Source organism: Falco punctatus (assembly GCF_963210335.1).
Source record: "Falco punctatus genome assembly, chromosome: 7".
In the NCBI taxonomy this organism is placed as follows: domain Eukaryota; kingdom Metazoa; phylum Chordata; class Aves; order Falconiformes; family Falconidae; genus Falco; species Falco punctatus.
In genome coordinates, this window is record NC_137587.1 from 29756391 (window position 1) to 29776670 (window position 20280).

Here is a 20280-nt window from a genome sequence, read left to right on the forward strand (position 1 = left end):
TCTGCTTTTGTCCTTAAGTAGCATGCTATAACTGAATGGTTATTTTCTTTATTATTATTAAAAGCAATTGCACAGGGTTTCCCATAGCCATTTGCCACCTTTTCTTTTTTTTTTTTCCCCAGGTGAGGCAGAGTTGTGAAACACCCTTAATATTCAAGTGCCAATCATTACATTTTAATATACCTTTGTAATGCAGAGGAACAGAGGGAGATGTAATCAATTCCAGCTTTCTTTCCCAGTCCACAGGTTCCCACAAGGTGGCCTGGTCATTTGATTAAAAGAAAAAGTCATCCCTGGCTACTTTTGGGAATTAATCCCCGTGGCCCTCCCGCAGCAGGCCCGGCTGGGGCAGGACGGCCACCACAGGGAGGGCAGCCGGTGAGTATGGGGCAGGGGGTCTGCACCCCCCAGGCTCCTCCTTGGGTGGAAAGTGCAGGATAGGAATAATGTCCAGAGAGGGAAGAGGGGAGGCGGCGGCGTGGGGTTTTATTGTAAAATGACCTTGATTTGACAGGCACGTTCTCGAGTTTCAACAGATGCTGTGGGAAAGGCAACTGCAGGCAAGGCGGTCTGCAGGCATTTCTGATGATATGCAGACTTTTTTTCTTTTGCTCTTTTTTTTTTCTCTTAAATAAATGGGGGGGGGGTAGTCTTCTCAGTTTCCATGACAACAGTGTCTCCACTTGTCTGTTATTAGATACCATCCGCTTCCTGTGTCTAAATTTTTAAACCAATCAGAAAAGTGTTTATAGATTGCACAGCTCCTGGGACAGTCCCTCTCCTCCACGGGGGCCACTTTGCTGACGGTAACGCTGGGGCGGCCGGGGCTGCGGGGCCCGGTGCTCGGGGCTGCAGCGGCCGCCGTGCCCGTGGCCGGCCGAGGGGCGGGCTGCGCCGCGGGAGCCGGGGCCCCGCCGCCCGACCTACCGCGCCCGCCACGGCCGTTACTGCCTTGGGGTTCTCAAGCCCACACAAACCCACCGCCATTGTTCGCTCATGGCGGTTCCCGGTCCACCCCGCGGAACAGCAGGAGCCCTCCCCACGCGAGAACCGCCCGCCTCGGCGGCGCCGTTATCCCACCGGGGTAACCGGCCGCTCTGACGCAAACGGCTCGCGGCGCAGCGGCGCCTCGCTGCAATTAAAGTTTCGGTAAACTGGGCTGGCGAGCCGCCGCGCGGTACCGCGCACGCCGGCCGTGTCCACAGGCACCTCTTGGAGGATGTCGGTAACCGCTGGCCGCGGCACAGCCGGCGGGTCACCGAGGAAACCCTCCTCCCGAGTGCAGGGACACACGCACGCAGTGTGAGGAAATTAATTCACAGTAAGTCCAGGTAAGTTCAGCGCCAGCTTAAGGGCAGGCAAAGGGCAGCCGGTGCGAGCGCAGGGAAACCCCTTCGCGGGCGGCCCCGGCCGGCCCCCGCCGAGGATGCCCTTCAGGCGTGTGGGCATACACGGACGGAGCCCGTGAAGTACCGAGCGACTCCCTGCCGGGCGCGGATCCAGCAGCCGGCGGCACGCCGGAACAAAAGGGAAGCGGCGGGGCGGCTGCCCGCCGCCGGCTGCGCCGCTGCCCCGCCAGCGCCCGCCGGGGCCCGGCTGGGGCCGCCGCCGCGTCGCTCCCGCCCAGCCCGCCCGCCGCGGCCACGTCCGGGCGCCCGCGCCGAGCCGGGGCCGGCGCTGCCGGGGCACAGCCCGCCCGGGATGCGGCCCGGCGGCCGCCCCGCAGCCGTCCTCCGCTCGCCCCGGGGCGCCTTTCCCGCCGCCCTCCGCGTCGCCGGCGGCGGGACGGGTGCGGGCAGCGCGGGGCAGCCCCGACGAACTCCCCGCCGCGGCCTCCGGGCGGCGGCCGCCAGCCCCAAAAGTTTGGCCGTGGCTCCCCGCCCCGGGAGGGACGGGGCGCGGCGACTGCCGCGGGGACCGGCCGGCTGGCACCCACCCGCCCGCACGCGCTCCCAATGACACCGCGAAACGCGTCGCTGCGGCCGTTACCTCGTCGCCGCGGCCCGTGGCTCCCGCCGCCGCCGCCGCGGGGGTGGCTGCTCCCCGCGGCCGGCCCCGCTCCGCGCCCCGCGGCGGCAGGCAGCCGCAGCCCGCGCCGCCGCCTGCCGGCCCCGCCGGGCCCTAGCGCCGCCCGCCCGCCCCGCCCTGCCCCGCCCCGCCCCGCCCCGCCGGGCCGCCCCCCGGAGCTGGCGGCGGGTGCCCGGGCCGGGCCTCCCCGAAGGAAACTTCGGGAGAGGGGTCAGCGTGGGAGCGGGCGGGCGGCGGGGCGGGCCGGGAGCGCCGCTCCCCGCGGGTGCGTGGGGACGCGGCCGCCCGAGGGCGGGAGGCGGCGGATGGCCGGCCCCGCGCTGCCGTCGCCTCTCCCCGCAGGGGGAAGCCAGCGGGGGGCCGCTGTCCGGCGTGTGCCCGCCCTGCCCCCCTGGCACACCGCCGGGGCACGGCCCCCGGGGTAGCCCCGCGCCACCACTCTGTGAACGACCTCCGTGCCCTGGAGCCGGACTTCTGCTGTCTGGAGACGCAGACACGCCGAACTAAAGCTGTTAGTTATTTTCCTTATCATTTTACCGGCTGGGAGCTCCGGCCGGGGCCTGGCACCTCACCATCGTGTGTGCTTTACAGCTGAAAACAGAGACAATCCCCTATGCCAGGAGAGCTCCTGCCCCTTCCTCCTCGCTCTTCTACCCCTCCGCAGCCCGCATCCTAGCTTGCTCCGGCTGCCTCCTGCCTGGCTCCCATGGAGCAGGGAGAGGGAGCTTTGGACCAAACTGGGGCCCGTCAGGGGCTGGGAAGGAGCTGGTGCCGTCAGCGCTGCCACGTGCCCGGGGAACTATCAAGCCTGTAAAGGCCATGTAATTATTCACTGTAAATTTACCTTTCTCAAAACAGCCCCACAGAGTGATAACTCAAGGTACGTGCGAATGCTGCAGCGATTATAGGAAAAGCCTAGCTTTATCCCTTTCAATTTATTGTGCCGTAATGTGGGAATGACTGGTTTGGGACGCAATGGGATTTATTTTTCCCTGAAGGATACATCCTTTCCTTGACACTGAGTCTGGACAGAGGGCAGGACGAGAGCTGTGTCCTGCCAACACTTTTTCCTGCCTACCCAAATTCCGCTACTCAACTATATGGGGCTCCCAGCCCCAACACGCTTTGGTGTGGGAATGTCACAAAGAAACCCAGATTCTGCACCAGCATGACCTTCGGAGGTCAACAATACACAAAAACTAGCAACTCTGAATTTTGATGATACAATTTGAAACAAAAAAGGAATGTTCTTCTGTATCTGTATCGAATACAGCTTTATTGGTAGAAGGGAATGGAAACGTCATTTCTCTGCCCTTTTTTCTTGCTGTCTCAGGATGGATTTTGATTAAGCCTGCGTAGGTTGAAGTAGCAGTGCATTTCTTTCATTCGTAAAAATTGCTGGCATGAAATGTTTCCCTGCTCCCACCTTGGTCCTAGCTGTATCCTGTGCACTGCTCGTCTGTGCAGATGGCCATAACCTCCTGTTGATTCCCTGATGCTAGCATCTTCAATGGGTGGATGGGCTCAGTGTATTCCAAAGTGTGTATAAAGCCCTGCGGTTTCCTGAACAAAGTTACACTTTTCCTTTTATAGGTGGTTTTGGTGACATGGAGACGGAGGCATTGCCATCCCACAGGATTCCTGCTTAAGACATGCAAGTCCCTCATTCTGTTTGGTTGGAAGATTTCTACTGACTGCTCTGCAACATCCATAAGACTGCAGCAGGAGAGATCAGCCCTGCTCACTGAATGCCTAATGGTGCCCTTACAACAAAGCACTGACAAGAAATTGCAAGGTGTGGAATAAACTTAATCCCAGGATCCTTTTCCAGGCTTGTTTTCCTTGTTCAGATGGGTAGCCATTGGTGTGGTAGCCACTGGAGCTGCTCTTGAAGTAGAAAAATCGAATTTAATTTTAGTGAAAACACCTCACGAGTAGCTGAGCATTTGGGCTCAGCTGACGATGCAGCTAGAGCTGGGGACCCTGGGCACCATGTTAATAACAAGATATCTATTAACTGTTTTTAAAATTACAGATATCTGTTTGCAACATCACCACATAAGGAAATCCCACAGATGCCAACAGAAGTCTCCATGAAAGGCAAAATCCTGGCCCCATTGAAGGAATCCCCAAATCACATAATCATCATAGACACTATGGGTGCTGATTACTTTTTGCAGGGCTCCTACACGTCAACCTTACAAAGAAGTCATTTTTTCCCTGTGCTTGCCCATTAACTCTAAGCCAGGTAATTTTCCTAATGAAATCAGTAATACCATTTCTTTGTCCTTTGATCAGGTTGTCTGAATTAATTTGTACCTGTATCTATGCTAACCACAACAGTTTTAAACCTCAGCCTAAGTTCCTGCAAAATTTAGCCACAAATACATGCATTTCCCTTCTGTTGTTTGCTCCCAGTGATGCAAGCTTCATTATTCTTTCCTTTCTTCCTCCTTCCTCCCACTCATGTATTTGAGGCTTTCTTACATGCTTTGTAGCTCCGCTTCTCACCTCCTCCTCATTTAGATCCTTCCTAAAGAAAAGAGTGTCTTAGAAGACCCACGTTTGCAAAGGAAAAATATTAATAGTGGAGACTTTCTCAGAGGTGCAGTTTTCCTATGTCTTCAAGTGCATCTTGTCTCCCTGTATCAATCTTAGCAGTGTTAACTCTCCCATGTAGAGGACTGCTTTGTTATCTGTATCTGTCGGATAAAATATAAAATTCTTGCCTCTCTCCAAATGGGGAAAAAATGTACGATCTACACTGTAGAATGTTTTCTCATGTCCATGTCAGTCCATTTTCTCTAATTTTCCTTGAAGTTTTTCATTAAGCCTTGTTTTCTTGGAGAGCCTGTAAATCCAGGCTTTCCAGCTGGCAGCGCCTGTATGATTTCTGGCCTTTCGGCCCGAATTTACAGCCCCGAGAGCAGCCCCAAGGCACAGGTGACTCCCCTCCTACCTCAAGAAGAAATGCCCCTGCCGCCTCTTCTCTGCTGCCAGCACAGCACCGTGCTTCCTCCAGGGACAGACAGATGAGAGGCACTTTGCCACAGGGATCCCTCTTGGGAACAAATCCAGTCCCGCGGGGGATGCAGCTCAAAAGGAGTTTGGCTGCATCTACAAAGTAGCTGTAGGTCCTGCTATAAACCTCCTCATATCTCTTCAAAGACTTGCTGTAGCACCATGTGATTATTTACCAAGGATCAGAGTTAGGAGGCGTTGCAGATGTGCACAGTGCTTCCATGCGTGCCCTGCTCCACAACTCCATTGTGTTGTGTTGTTACCATTCAGTTTTTTGCTTCCAAATTTGTTTATCATGACTGAGATGGCTGGGGGGCTCCCAGGCCAGGTATTGTGATTAATGGGGGCAACATGAAAGTGAACATAACTGTGGTTGGAAATTGGTCACCATACAACTGCTCATCGTTTCCAAAATGTCATTCTATAGATGTACTCTTTACCCTTCTAATTTCTTGAACTTGTTTGGTCTCCTCATTTGAACACAAAGATGAAAATGCCAATGCTTTAAGCCAGATCACCCATTTTCAAAGGCAGAAAGATGTCAGTGACTTTTTTCCACTTACCCATTTGCCATTTGCATCTCACAGTGCAAAACCAGAAGGCAAATAAAAAAATATCATCTAAATTTTCAGATATACCTAATATACCTAGTGCCTCAGTTTTTTGCATGCCTGACTTGAGTTATACTTGAGATTTTCATAGGACAAGTATTCATGCAGTTCCAGGTCAATTTACTGTTGCCTCTCAGATGTACAGGGCATATGGCCCAGACTCTGCACCGAAACACTCCTGTTTCTGGTGCTGCCTGCCCGAGCACTCTACCACATAAGGCTGAGCCCTGGATAAAGTAGTGAAACACAGGGGCATTACAGTAATGACATTCCCTCTTCCGTGCTCATGAATCAAGTCCCACTCGCATTCCCCATGGACAGCCAGGCAGACCTTTTATGGTCACATAGGGGTACTTAATTATGCACATATATGTGTTCTTCTACTACTTTAATAACAGCGTAAGAGTCACTTGAGCAATAGATTTGATTTTATGAACCAAAAGGATAAAACTCAGGTTCTCTGGTGGACAATGAAAGTGGATTTTTTCCACTCTTCCTTATTTTATTTTTGTTAATATCACCCTTAAACTTTGAATTATCCTGCAAGCATTAGGGCTCATTAACTTTGTTTCAGCTTGTACTTTGTGTTAATGGGACATTTTTTTTGTAACAAATATGAATCACTTGAATGCTAAGGCTTAAATGTTTAATACAAGTCATTAGTAGAATTACGTGTGAGGACTTATAAGAAAGATGATGGTGTTGTTATGGTTACTGCTGTATCTCTGGCTGTCAGTGGTCTTTCTAACTTACCCTCTGCTTATGTCAGGCCTTGAGCTTTTAGCCTTCCATGGATGGGATAATCTGATTCTCACATACTTACAGCAAGCTCCAGCCTACATACCCCATACTTTCTCCAGGCTCACGTGAGAACAGAAACCTTCAGCCTTCCTGTGTGACCCAAACAATGTTTTCAAAACAGAAGAGCCATTTAACCTTTGAAATAAAGCATGTTGGTTAAAAACTGTTTCACATTCACTTTATCTTGTAGTCTTGCCAATGTCTACTAAATTAAACATCTACAGATCTGAGCACTTTCGACCCCTTTTGGAGTCTTACTCTCAAAAACCTCTGTTTAAATGGTCCTCTGTAAATTCTCTGGGGTCTTTCATGTCTTGCTTTCCAGGAGCCCACATTCCTCCCAGGGAAACCTCTCCAGCAAGCCTAGCAGGGCCCCAGCCAAAACAGTGAAGAGTGCTTGCTTTGTTTCCCAAGTGTTTCCTCAAAAATGTATGCCTGAATCCATCTTCTCTCTCCTGGGTACACATCTTGACAATCCAGCTATTGAAGTAGCTCAATGTATGCACACAGTAAACATGTCAACACATCACATTCATAAATTATTACAGGCAATGCCAAATCTGCCACAAAGATTTTTTGACTTGAAGATGTAGAAGAGGATCTTCGATGGCAGAAGTGCTGAAAGACTGAAAGCAAAAAATAAGAAGGTTATCTGTTAACCTCATACAACTAAGATCCAAGATAGCATATGCTTTATGGACAGTGGAAAAAAGACTGATGACTATTCAGAGGCAGAGTTTAGAATAATATAAAACCACCAGAAAACATTTACGAAGCTGTTCTGGTACTGCCAAACTTAGTCCTACCTGCCTATGTGAGGGTATTCTTGGGAAGCATTGTAGTTTGTGATGTTTTGTAAAACTAGTTTTCCTTTTCTTCTCAATTCTTTGATCAATCATCTTGGAATTTACAGAGTAGTTAAAGGTGTTACTTTAGTTGCAACCACTAAGATTTAGTTTTTCTAGCTATTCTAGGTCTAGCATGAGCCAAAGGGATGCTTACTCTGCCTCCTCATTCACAACAGCATCTGCTCCCCAGGCCTTTTCCTCCTCTCCCTTATTCTCCCACTTCTTCCAGTCCTTCTCAGGCTGACACCCTCTGCGCTGCCCTCCTGCCATGCTGCTGAACACAGGCAGATGCACTTTCCTGCATCTGACCTGGGGGGGTTTAAGGCTTTTGCTCCCTGGTGTAGTTCTGCTCCCCCTCTGAAGTGACACTGCTGAGCCACCATCATGCCCTGTGTGACAGCACCAGTCCCCTCCTGCAAAAGGTAACCCGCTTCAGCCCAGACCACTTTCTCAGGCAGTTCAAGAAAATCTACCTTTTTTAGCATAGAAATGGATTAAAAATGTAGAGCATCACAGTTCGCTGCAGCTGAGGAGCAGTCAGAAAGTGCTATGAAGATGCTGTAAGTGGCTTCTGTAGCTGCCCCAACAGACCTCCTGGAGCTCTTTGCCAGCTCAGCAGATCCAGCCACCCCCATTCCCAAATCCACCACACAGGCTTTGGGCTGCCACGATGCCTCAGACCTGGATAAAGCAGCACATGTGTGAAGTCAGGACAGTGAAAATCAGACCATTAATCTCTTAATCTCCATTACTTTGGGATTTGTCAAAATTTGGGACTGCATCTGGTGTGACGGCTATGCCTGGCAGCTTCCTGAGATTCAGTGTGGGCAGGTGATGACAATTTTAGATCTACTGGTGCCCAGGGCTGTGGGGGAGCAGCTTTGGGTCTGCTCTGGTGGTGTGCTAACTTGCTGTGTGCCACTGAAACTAAGCGTTCATCCAGCAAGCCTGCATTTTGAAATTCCTGTGCAACTTCATCAAGCTTTGTGTTTCCCAGTTATGTACAACTGGCTTCTTCCAGCAATGTTTTTAGCAAGGCTCCCAGCAGATTATACCCTGGCATTCACTGGATCTCTCCTCAATCAGCCATTTTAATTATGGCACTTTTTTTTTTCCCAGCATCTTAGTTATTTCATGGGCTTTCAAGTTTCGAGATGAATGCCATCTGATTCTTTGGGTCTCTGTTTTTAGCTCTGCTTTTGATACTGTCTTGTCTTTCATGTATGTAAAGAGTAAAGGAACAGGAGAGAGATTTTTACTACCATCCTATTAGTCCAATATGCCAGCTACACATTCCATACTTTTCAGGCATTAAAAAAAACCCTGATATCGGCATCAAAATGAAGGAAGTGCAGGTAAACAACATGGTGGCAACAAACAATAACATACAGTGTAAGGCTTGGGGGTTTATCATTTTTGCGTTCAAGTTTGATTCAGGTTAAATCCTCACTCTCATTGCCTGTAACAACTCCTGTCCCACTCACATCCCAGGGTCCGCGGGCTGTCTCAGCCCCGCTATGCTGAAGACTGCTGTTTGGCTATGTATCTTCACTTTGTTTTTTCTAAAGAGGGAAAACTCGCAGGTATTAGCCCTCATACCTGGTACAAGCAGTAGGACTGGAGTGCAGTATGGCAAGAAGACAAGAGCCTTTTGGCTGTTATACCTTGAGAAGAATGGAGAAAACTGGTGACAGATTTCCTCATAACCTCCCTCTTTCTCACTTGCTAAGGTTTATGCTCTGTTCTATTAATCTCACCTGGGCTGACGTTAGTAACATGGCTTTGCTGGATCACGTTTAATTGTTTGTATATTTGGATTAATGTAACATGAGCTTTACTGAGTCTCCTTCTGCAGGCTGAGAGCTTTCTGTTTCTAATAAGCACAACCACTGTATTACGCTATGGTCACCTCCTTGTCCCTGGCAAAACAAAACCTGTATATTTCATTGGGATAAATCAAAGGCAGTGATCAAGTTATCTTGTAACCTGCTTTATGTGCATCTCATTAAAAAAATTGTCATAATAATGCAGTTAATCAGAAAACAGAACTTTTTCTGCCTATTTTTTGCTTTTATTGCTTAAATGTTTTTGCTGCAAGGGTAGCTCATCTGGTTTAGATTGTAGGATGGAAATCACAAAGCCCTACCCCCCATCCCCTGACTTGTAATTCTGGAAAAGACTGGAAGTAGTTTGGCAACATAACATGTTTCCTTGTCTCCTGTAGAAATAAATCTCCAGCTTCCGAGTAGATTAAAGCAGACTACAGGGCAGTCTCAAGACAGACCCAAGCTACAAAATGGGCAACCAAATCCAGATTCAGATTTCTAGTAAATCAGTGGTTGGAGTTCACAATGAGGTTTGGGCTATTATAAATAAACTAGGGAATAGCCGCGCAATCTACATTCAAATCCAAGTTTGGACACCACACCCCATGAAGTTCCATTTAGATGTCTGGTCTGAGTCTCCAGGCATTTCCCCCTAGAACAGAGGTGTTAATAGCCTGGTTCCTTCAGTAGTTTGCAGAATACAAATGCAAATGAATGCTGTCTGTGGCTCTTGCAGAATTATCTGTTTCAGGTATTTGCATGGTGATGGTCTGAGTACCATTAACGTACGACCTCTCAACATTCATGCAGAGAAACGTTATTGTCTCCATTTTACAGGTGAGGCATGAAGGCGCAAAAAGACTCGACCACACATGGAGTCTTAATACATTTGGGAGTTGAGTCCTCAACGAGTGCTGCAACAACAGAGCCAGCTGTTCCCCAGCTGAATCTGTTGTGACATGCTGCTACAGATAGCTGGTACCTAAATAGCACTCTCCTTGCAGAGTTCCCAAAGCCCTTTAAAAGGGTGGCTGAATAGCCTTCTTTCCGAATTACAGGTGGAGAATGGAAAACACAAGCAAATCCCTATGAAGGGGTCCTACCCACTGTGAGGAATACCCGAGTCAAGAGAAGGACCAGGTTCGTGAAATGCTTGGAGATAGCTGGGTGGGACATTTACGAAATTTAAGGCATGATTAAATACAGTTGCTGTTTCTACATAAACTGTTACAGGGTGCTGTGTCTAATCACAGTAGAAACTCAGAAATCCCTGTGTGTCCTTGCTCAGCTGGCAGCAGGATGGGTAGGATGTGCCGGGATGACAAAGCACTGTATGCTGGCCCGTTTCAGCCACTCTGGATATATCCAGCCGCGTGGAACCGGTAAGGGCTTTGAAGCTATCTGGCTGATTTGTATAGGGCGTGGAGCAAGTTCTCATTTAGCCTCCTTCAGATAACTGATGTGGCCACTGGTTTTCATTACTAAGTGACCATCACGATAAAGAGAGATTTATTGCTTTTAAGGCAATGAGGCAAGTGACACATTCTTCACATGCTGAAGCAGACACGGATAGTACTTTCACTAACACCTGGGTTTTTATAAAGGGACAGGACTGAATTGGAGCCAGAGATCTGAACCGCTGCCTGCTTTAAGAGACAGCAGGAACATTGCAGCTTGGATCTTTCTTTACAGTGGGGCAGCTTGGAAGATGGGGTCCAGTTTTTCCTCTCTTATTCCATGAATAGGTATCTGGAATGATACCACCAAGGCCAGACAGCTCCTTCACACTACAGAGACAGCTGTGTACATGTGCTAGGGAAGGAGCACAGCCCCAGCATGAGTGGGAAGAAACTGTGCGGCTGGTGGTGGCTCTCACGCTGTGTGGCTGCACACAGAGAGTGTTACCGAAATCTCGGAGTGAAGAACTTATCAACACCAATGTGATGCAGATAAGCAGACACTTCTTTATTAACAGCCGGGTGCATGAGTGAGTCCTCTCACGATCAACACACACCAAGTTTCAAAATCATACACCATATATAGAACTTATTCATGCATATTCATTAAGTATTCATGCATAGTCATAGTATTTGCCGAAAATCAGTAACATACTCTCCTCCCATATCCGATTCTGCGCAGTAAAGGTTAGAAAGGTCCAGAAATGGGTCTGGGGTACGATTTGGGTAGGTGGTATATGAGTCGGTGGTCGCGATCTCCCCCTGCCCGAATTACCTTTTACTAAAGGTCATGGTTTCTTGGCAGGTAACTACAAGTTGTTCCAGTCGACTCTCCCCAGTTCCCATTAATTCTATATTCTGACATTTCAGTACACTTTCTACATACAGAAGACTAGTCAAATACAAAGAAATCTGTAAAATCCCATTTTTTTTACCTAAGTTTTAAACAATGATTCTAGCCCATTCTTCTGGCCTTGGTACAGGGCTGTACAAAGGATTTCATAGCAGCTTTTGCTGTGCAACTGCAGGTTTCATTAACATATATTTCTTATTCCAAATGATTTTATAAAATCAAATAAAGTCAATTAATTCTAACTTATTAGCAGATCTGTAACATTTCCCCCCTTTGAAAGTGTTGAAAATTATTATTTCAATATTTTAACATTATTTACATAACATTTGTTTCAGCATATTTTGGTGGTGGACTGTATCTTGGTGAAATAGTTGGTACTTCTCTCATGATCATGCGATTGACTGCAATTCTATTGGTAAACTGTTTCTTCAAACAAGCATATACTAGCATGAGCATCAGAAAGACAATCAGTAACAGAAACAAAGTTTTGATTATGGACTGTATCCAAGAGCTTAGATTCCATCCTAATTTGCTAAAAATTTTTCCCAGCCATTCTTCTGACATATTTTCTTGAATTGATTCTCTTTCCTTTTCAGTTTTACCCAGTAACTCCAGATCATGTTCCACATCTTGAGTGACATTTGGAATATGAATGCAACAGTGGTCTAATCTATCCTTGAGATATCCACATACCCCATGCTTTTTAAATAGAAGCATATCTAATGCCATTCTGTTTTGTAAGGTCATCCTGGAAGTTGCCTGTAACTGTATATTCAATTCCTTAAACCCTTTCTTGGTGATGTTTGCTAACTTTTCTCCTTGACCTGTTAACTGATAAAGCCATTCTCTATTTCTATATGATGCTATAGGATTCAAAAGTGATGCAAGAGCCCAGGCAATTTTTACTCCGGTTGATGGTTCGTTCCAAGTATCATCATCTGTTTCAGACCTCTTGGTTCATTTTAATTTCAAACTTTCCAAGGGTCCTTTAAATGGTGATTTTTTTCCAAATTGGACACAATGTTGACATACCTAAAGTAATTTGTTTCACCTTACTATCTAATGGTAAATGAGTTGTCCAGGTTCCATCACTTAATGCCCAAACTATATGTCCTGTTTTTTTAATAGTAGATTTTCTGCAACTAAACAGAGTTCCTTTCCTAGGTGTAAAGGTGCTGGTTAAATTGAGAGTATTCTTAAGACCTCGGCAAAACCAACCATATTTTAAAGCAGCTGCCAAAGGAGGAATTCTTTGAATTATTAAATCCTCATTGCTGCAATTGTACACCTTTTCACATTTCCACCATGGCACTATTTTGTTCTCCTCTCTCAGTGAAGTTGCTTTATCATTGATTGAGGGTAAAACTGCAAAAGCTTTTCCATCCCAAATAAAACACCAAGGAGTTCTGGCCATGTACTGGAATTGGGGAAAATATGGACATGGACCATATAGAGTCCCATTGTTCTACTAATTGTGTACCTGGGCCAGTTTTGTTACACTTCCATTCCATGATACTTTTGCTCACATTGGTTTTAAGTTGTTCATCATAAGAACACCATCCTAACTGGGGATTTGGACTCCCAGGAAGAACTCGTGCTATGGCACTAGGTCAGGATCCTGTTATAAAATCATAATTCAGTAGTTTTTTACAATCTGTTTCTTTACCTGGCGACTTCCACTGTTTTCTGATAACCTTTACGTGTTCATACCATTGAGTTACTGGCCTTTGTTCACAATAAGTGGTTTCATTTTCATGTTCCAGATTAGTCAGATTCATAGTTAAAATTCCCCATGGAATAGATTCACCTACTGCCTTTGGTATTGGTAAACAAGCAGTAATCTGCATAACATTTTGCAAAATGGCAAATCCTTTAATCAATCCTAACATCAAATTTTCCTCAAATGTTTGTTTGGGAATGTTAATCACTTGTTCTGTTTCTAATTGTCTTTTGTTCCTGTCCACCAAGTCACTCCATGATCCTACCAACACTACCGACCAAAATAAAATCCAAAGAACCATCAAAACCTGATATAAAAAAAATAGACATGTTTCAAAGTCAATTTTAAAGTCTCTGAGTCACGGTTAACAATCTTCCATGGAGTAGGTGCTTTCTTCACCTGAGTATAATGTATCCAAGTACCTGATTCTGCAATCTTGATAGCTGTAAAAGCGGTTAACAGTATCTGAAAAAGGTCCTCTCCAACATTCCTGCAAAGGTTTGGAGGTCCAGGTCTTCACGTAGACATAGTCTCCTGGTTGGAAATCATGCACTGAATTCTCCAGGGATAAAGGTCTATTCCAAATTACTGCACTCCAAATTGCAGCCAAAGTTTTCCCTAGAGAAAGCAAATAGTTATACACATCCTGTTTTCCTTTTACATGTATGTTTGGATTTGGTTCTGGAGACTCATATGGTTTTTCATATAATTATTCATAAGGACTGACTGAGGTTCCATTCTTTGGCTGTACCCTGATTCGTAGTAATGCCAATGGAAGCGCCTGAGGCCACTTTAGATTAGTTTCTTGGTAAATTTTACTTATTTGTCTTTTTTAAGTCTGATTCATCCTTGCTACCTTCCCACTAGATTGTGGTCTCCAGGACGCATGTAAATCCAAAATAATACCCAATACTTTGCTAATACTTTGAACTACTTCTGCAACAAAGTGTGGACCTCTGTCAGAAGAAATTCCAACAGGAACTCCAAATCTTGGAATTATTTCTTGTAGTAACCACTTCACTACTTCTTTTGCTTGTGTGGTGCAACAGGGAAGGGCTTCTGGCCATCCTGTAAAAGTATCAACCCCCACCAGGATGTACCGGTACCCATTTTGTCAAGGTAACTCTGAAAAATCTACTTGCCGATAATCTCCAGGTTCTGTACCAGATTTCAATCTACCCATTTAAACTTTTTTCTTAATCGCTGGATTATTTTTCAAACATACTTCACATTTTCAGTTATCATTTTAGCTATTCCCAACATTTTAACTGATGATTCTTGTTTCCGTAAAGAAGTTACTAAGGCTTCCGCTCCCCAGTGACATTCCTGATGTCTTGTTTGAATTACCTCTCTCATCAAAAGAGGTATAACCACTATTTGTCCATTAGGGGTTACCCACCATCCGGCTAGGTTTTTCTTAGCATTTAATAACTGACCTAATTTGTCATCTTCTTCCGAATATCTTGGTTTCTCCCTGGGAAGGGTTACTGTTTTAGAAGGATTTACTGCCATTTGTAATGCTCGTTTCTTTGCTACCTTTCTTGCCGTTTTGTCAGCCAAATTGTTTCCAACAATTATTTTTGTGTTCCCAATTTGATGTGCCTTACAGTGCATGATTGCTACTTGATCTGGTTTCTGAACTGCTTGCAATAATCCTTTTGATGCTTAATGTTTGATCCTTGAGAGGACAATAGCCCTCTTTCTTTCCACAAAGCCCCATGGACGTGCACTACCCCAAAGGCATATTTTGAATCTGTCCACATATTTACTTTCTTGTCTTTACTTAATTCTAGGGCTCAAATCAAAGCAATAAGTTCCGCTTTCTGGGCTGATGTGGTAGTCGCCAATGCTCCTGCTTCTGTAACTGTAGTATCTGTTGTTACTGCATATCCTGCGTATCGGACTCCTTGCTCCATAAAGCTGCTTCCATCAGTATACAATTCCCAGTCTGGTCGCTCCAGTGGTACATCCTTCAGATATTCACGACTGGAATAAACGTACTTGATAGTAGCCAAGCAGTCATATTCCAGTTGTCCTTCTTCCTGTATGGAACTTAAAAACACTGCAGGGTTTAACAGGTTAGTTGTCTTTAGATTCACATCATCCTGTTCAGTCAGTACCACCTGGTACTTCATCATTCGGCTCGGAGACAGCCAATGTCCCCCCTTTTGTTCCAAAACAGTTATCACCATGTGTGGGACATAGACTGTTACTGTTCTTCCCAAGGTCAATTTCCGAGCTTCTCGTATGACCATTACTGTTGCCCCCCACTGCTTGAAGGCAGTTTGGCCACCCTCTACTCACTGTGTCCAGTTGTTTGGAGAAGTATCCGACTGGTCGTTTCCAGTTTTCTATCTTCTGAGTTAACACATCCAGTGCAAGGCGTTGTCTTTCATGAACAAACAACTGAAAATCTTTGGTTACATCCAGAAGTCCGAAAGCAGGTGCAGACATTAAGGCACGTTTTTAACTCTACAAAAGCCTTTTGCTGTTGTGGGCACCATACAAAGGGAGAATTCTTTTGGGCCCTCATACAACGGTTTAGCTATTAGCCCATAGTTCATAATCCAAAGGCAACACCACCCTGTCATTCCCAAAAACACTCTGAGTTTATGAATATTTTTTTGCTCAGGTATACTGCAGATGGTTTCTTTGCGATCTTTTCTAATTGTCGCTGCCCTTTTGAAATTTCAAAACCCAGATATATCACAGTCTGGCAGGCTATTTGGGCTTTCTTCCTGGACACCTTGTACCCATTTAGTCCAAGAAAATTCAAGAGGTCAACAGTCACCTGTATACAAGTAAACCTTTCTTCTGGTATGTCATCCACATATTGTAAAAGTAAACGTCCAGGCCTTGATTTGTCCTGTTTCCAGATTTCAAGCTCCTTTACCAGCTGATTTCCAAAAATTGTTGGGCTGTTTTTAAATCCTTGGGGTAATCTTGTCCATGTTAACTGCATTTTTCGCCCAGTTTGTGGATTTTCCCATTCAAAAGTAAACAGTGTTCTGCTTTCCCTTTCCAAAGGTATACAAAAGAAAGCATCTTTCAAATCAAGCACTGTAAACCACTGGTAAGTCTCCTTTAACGCTGTTAACAGCGTATAAGGATTTGCTACTACAGGATAAATATCCTTAACTATTTGATTCACTGCTCTCAAATCTTGCACCAGCCTATATTCACCCAAAGGTTTTCTGACTGGTAAAATAGGATTATTATACTCAGGTTCACATCCTTCCAAAATTTTATACTCAAAAAAATTATCAATCAATTTCTTTAGTTCCTGTCTAACTTCTGGTTTGATTGGATATTGCTTAATTTTTACTGTCCCTGCTCCTTTAAGTCTATTTTGACAGGCTCTGCTAGTTTCGATTTTCCGGGAATATCTGCTTCCCATACTGTAGGGATCACTGCCAAATTCACCTTCAGTGGAATTTCTTGCTCCTTTAATTTTTCTTGTATCATCAGGATTTCTCTCATTTTTGACTCTGGTATTTTCAAGAAAAATTCTCCTTCCTCAAAAACAATTTGTGCATTTAATTTGGATAACAAATCCCTTCCTAACAAGGGTATCGGACATTCTGGTACATGCAAGAATTCCTATATAATTATCTTATTTCCAAATTTCAAATCCAGGGGTTGCAGGAATGGCCTGTTTTCTTCTTTCCCTGTTGCTCTTATTGCATTGGCTGGTTTTGTTCCAATTTTTCCTTTACAGGTATTTAATACCAAAAATGTTGCTGCTGTATCCACTAAAAACTTAACTTCTTTTTCTCCCAGCTTAATTACAACCAGAGGCTCAACTGGGTTCCCCTCCGGTCCCCTTCAATCATCTAAAAACATTACTTTGGCTATCTCCTGCTGAACATTTCCATTCCATCAAATCCATAACTGAAAAAGGCACTTTCACATACACTGGCCCATCGTTACCAACTCCCTGTCGCAGGGGAGCTATTGTTTGTGTCTGCTGTCAAGTTCTCTGGGAAACAGGAGTATGAATTACAATCTCGGACGGTCCCTCCTCCACATCCTCTATTCCACTACTCTCCGGTTCCTCCACCTGTTCCTGTTCCCTAAATTCTCAACCCCAATTCCTTTCTCTCCTAGGAGGGGATATATCTAATTCTGGTCCTTCATCAATTTCAGAGGCAATTCTCTTCTTCAAACAGTCCTTCCCAATCTCACAGGTTGAGCAACATTTTTTTTTCACTTTCTTATTATCAGAGATTATAGACATTACCAAATTATCTCTAATAGTTAGCTTACATTCATCCTGCCAATCTTTTCTTTGTCTTAAGGAAAAAAACAAATCCACATATGGCATTTCACTCCATTTCCCCTCTCTTTTACAGTACAGCATTAACTGCAGAATAGTGTTATAATTTAGTGTCCCATTCATGGGCCACTTTTCCTGATTATCCAATGTATACAGAGGCCACCAATTATTACAATACTCAATCATCTGGTTCTTTCACAAATCATCATGTAAATCTCCCCAATGTACCAATAAACATCCCAACGGAGAATTTTTTCAGGATTTTGTCATTTGCAGCAAGATTACCCATACTTTTACTTTTAAACAACTGAGTTAACTTAGATGCCATGGTATAGTCACTTTACAGTACAATACACAATCACTCATTCTGTCACTCCGATCCGCGGATCCGAACTCCACACTCGCTTTCGTGCTCAATTGCACGTCTCACCCTTACAGCCACACTCACACTTTTCCATAATTGTTACTTTAAACAAAGGTATGTAACACAATATTATACACTTCTTAATTTTCTTCTCAATACACAACCAAAGTAAACAATTCCGTAACACAAAAAAACCTTCTAACTTCTTGTTAGAGGCGCTACCTTAGAGAACACTATAGCATATAGGTTCTCTTGTCTATACTACTGTTCAACCCTGCAATAGCTTTAGCTTATGTCTTATGGGCAGACGCCTAGGCTTCCACTTCCACAAGGATCCTTTTAGTCCAACCCTGCAATAGCTTTCGCTTATGTCTTACAGGCAGACAATTTCCACTTACACTAGAATTCCTTTAGTCCTACCCTGCGCAGCTTTCGCTGCATCTGTCAGGTAGACTAATACAATGGGACTCTAACCCACTTCCTACAGTGCACTTGGGACTCTAACCCACTTACTACAATTACAAAAAAAAAGAAGTGTCTTACCAAAATCCAGGGAACGTCGTGAAGAGCCTTACGGATCGGGGATTGATGGGTATCCCCGAGAAACCCTCGGTGCTGGCTGGAACTGATCAGGTCCCCGACTCCTCCGGTCTCCTTCAGCGAGGTCCCATCTGGGTCGCCAAAAACTGTTACTGAAATCTCGGAATGAACAATTTATCAACACCAATGTGATGCAGATAAGCAGACACTTCTTTATTAACAGCCGGGTGCATGAGTGAGTCCTCTCACGATCAACACACACCAAGTTTCAAAATCATACACCATATATAGAACTTATTCATGCATATTCATTAAGTATTCATGCATAGTCATAGTATTTGCCGAAAATCAGTAACATACTCTCCTCCCATATCCGATTCTGCGCAGTAAAGGTTAGAAAGGTCCAGAAATGGGTCTGGGGTACGATTTGGGTAGGTGGTATATGAGTCGGTGGTCGCGATCTCCCCCTGCCCGAATTACCTTTTACTAAAGGTCATGGTTTCTTGGCAGGTAACTACAAGTTGTTCCAGTCGACTCTCCCCAGTTCCCATTAATTCTATATTCTGACATTTCAGTACACTTTCTACATACAGAAGACTAGTCAAATACAAAGAAATCTGTAAAATCCCATTTTTTTTACCTAAGTTTTAAACAATGATTCTAGCCCATTCTTCTGGCCTTGGTACAGGGCTGTACAAAGGATTTCATAGCAGCTTTTGCTGTGCAACTGCAGGTTTCATTAACATATATTTCTTATTCCAAATGATTTTATAAAATCAAATAAAGTCAATTAATTCTAACTTATTAGCAGATCTGTAACAAGAGCACAGGCTGGGGTGGCAGAGGGATGGACTGTGGTGCATCCACCCCTCTGTGTCTGGGCCCAAACACTGGGAATGATAACATTTGTCAACATTTTCCCTCACAAAGTACAACTTCCAAGAGAGGACTGTTGTTTAGAGCAGACAAGATAATATTATGATACAATATTTGAAGTAACAGAAATAGCAGAGGAAAATACAATTGCTGTTGGAGATAGGAGGTGACAGCCTGTGGATTCCATCCAGCAGGTGCTGGCACACCCTGAAATTTTGGTTCTGTATCCTATTCAGTCACTACTGGAAAGTGAGGTTATGACCCTCAGACTTGGGAGGCCTGGACTGTGCTGCAGAGTCTCAGAGACCTTAGAGTTGGTGTTTGGCTTCTTGCTGGTTCAGTCCCTCCCTGTGAAAAGGGGATAACAGTTTGTCCCTACTTCACAGAGCCACTGCACAGATAAACACATTAACAAGTGTGAAGCCCTCAGCTACCAAAGCAATGAAGGCCACTTAAGTGTGGTAAATAGAGCAGAAGATACAGCATTGTGTGATGATTGCTTCGGAGTGGGTGTTGCTCATCAGCTTTGACATACAGTGTGAGTCACCACCTTCTTCAATAGAATCATGGAATTATTGTAGCCTCAGGTCACCAGAAACTCCACAGCTACCCCAGAATATCCAATGCCCGGCATCAGCCGCCAAACGGTTTTACCTCCAAGCCCCTCCTTCAGCTGTGCTCAAGTTTTGCAGGGGCAGGTGTGGAGGCTGCAGGCAGCATCTCGCAACTGCTGTACAGTGGGCCCCTTGCATGCTCACCTAGAAACACTTGTGGAGGTAACTTCAGAGTTTTAATTTACAGTATTCATTCAGAATACCTGGTTTTATAGTTTTTGTGAGTCCTGCAACTAGGGATTTCCCAACTTTGGTGCAGACAAAAATCTCTGTGCAGGCTAACACGGTCCAGCTGGGAGCAGGGCAGGGCTGTGGAGATGGTGCTAGCATTGGGCATGGTCATGGGGAACTGCTGTGTGTCTGCCAAAGCTGGAATTGGACTTAGATGATCTTTCAACAAAGATGCACGTAGTATTTTGCCCAGCAAACATGCTTTGCAGTCCTC

General features: G+C 45.3%; 3 protein-coding genes across 7 annotated transcripts in view; 1 reads left to right on the forward strand and 2 right to left on the reverse strand.

The window, feature by feature from the left end:
• Nucleotides 1-2122, reverse strand: part of FOXN3 (forkhead box N3) — a 210053-nt gene extending 207931 nt beyond the window's left edge. For all 5 annotated transcript variants that reach the window (XM_080395120.1, XM_080395119.1, XM_080395118.1 and 2 more), the window contains exon 1: nt 1990-2122. The gene's annotated coding sequence lies outside the window, so the exon portion shown is untranslated. The remainder of the gene's footprint in view (nt 1-1989) is intronic.
• Nucleotides 1220-6691, forward strand: LOC308067472 (uncharacterized protein; the record flags this gene model as incomplete). The annotated part of the gene is made up of 3 exons (XM_080396346.1): nt 1220-1225; nt 1359-3823; nt 4064-6691. The coding sequence occupies 2 exons, from the start codon at nt 1220-1222 to the stop codon at nt 2451-2453; spliced, it is 1101 nt and encodes a 366-aa protein (XP_080252472.1). The 3' UTR covers nt 2454-3823; nt 4064-6691.
• Nucleotides 6692-8715: 2024 nt separating this feature from the next.
• Nucleotides 8716-20280, reverse strand: part of EFCAB11 (EF-hand calcium binding domain 11) — a 116634-nt gene continuing 105069 nt past the window's right edge. The window contains exon 6 of the mRNA XM_080395122.1: nt 8716-19569. The gene's annotated coding sequence lies outside the window, so the exon portion shown is untranslated. The remainder of the gene's footprint in view (nt 19570-20280) is intronic.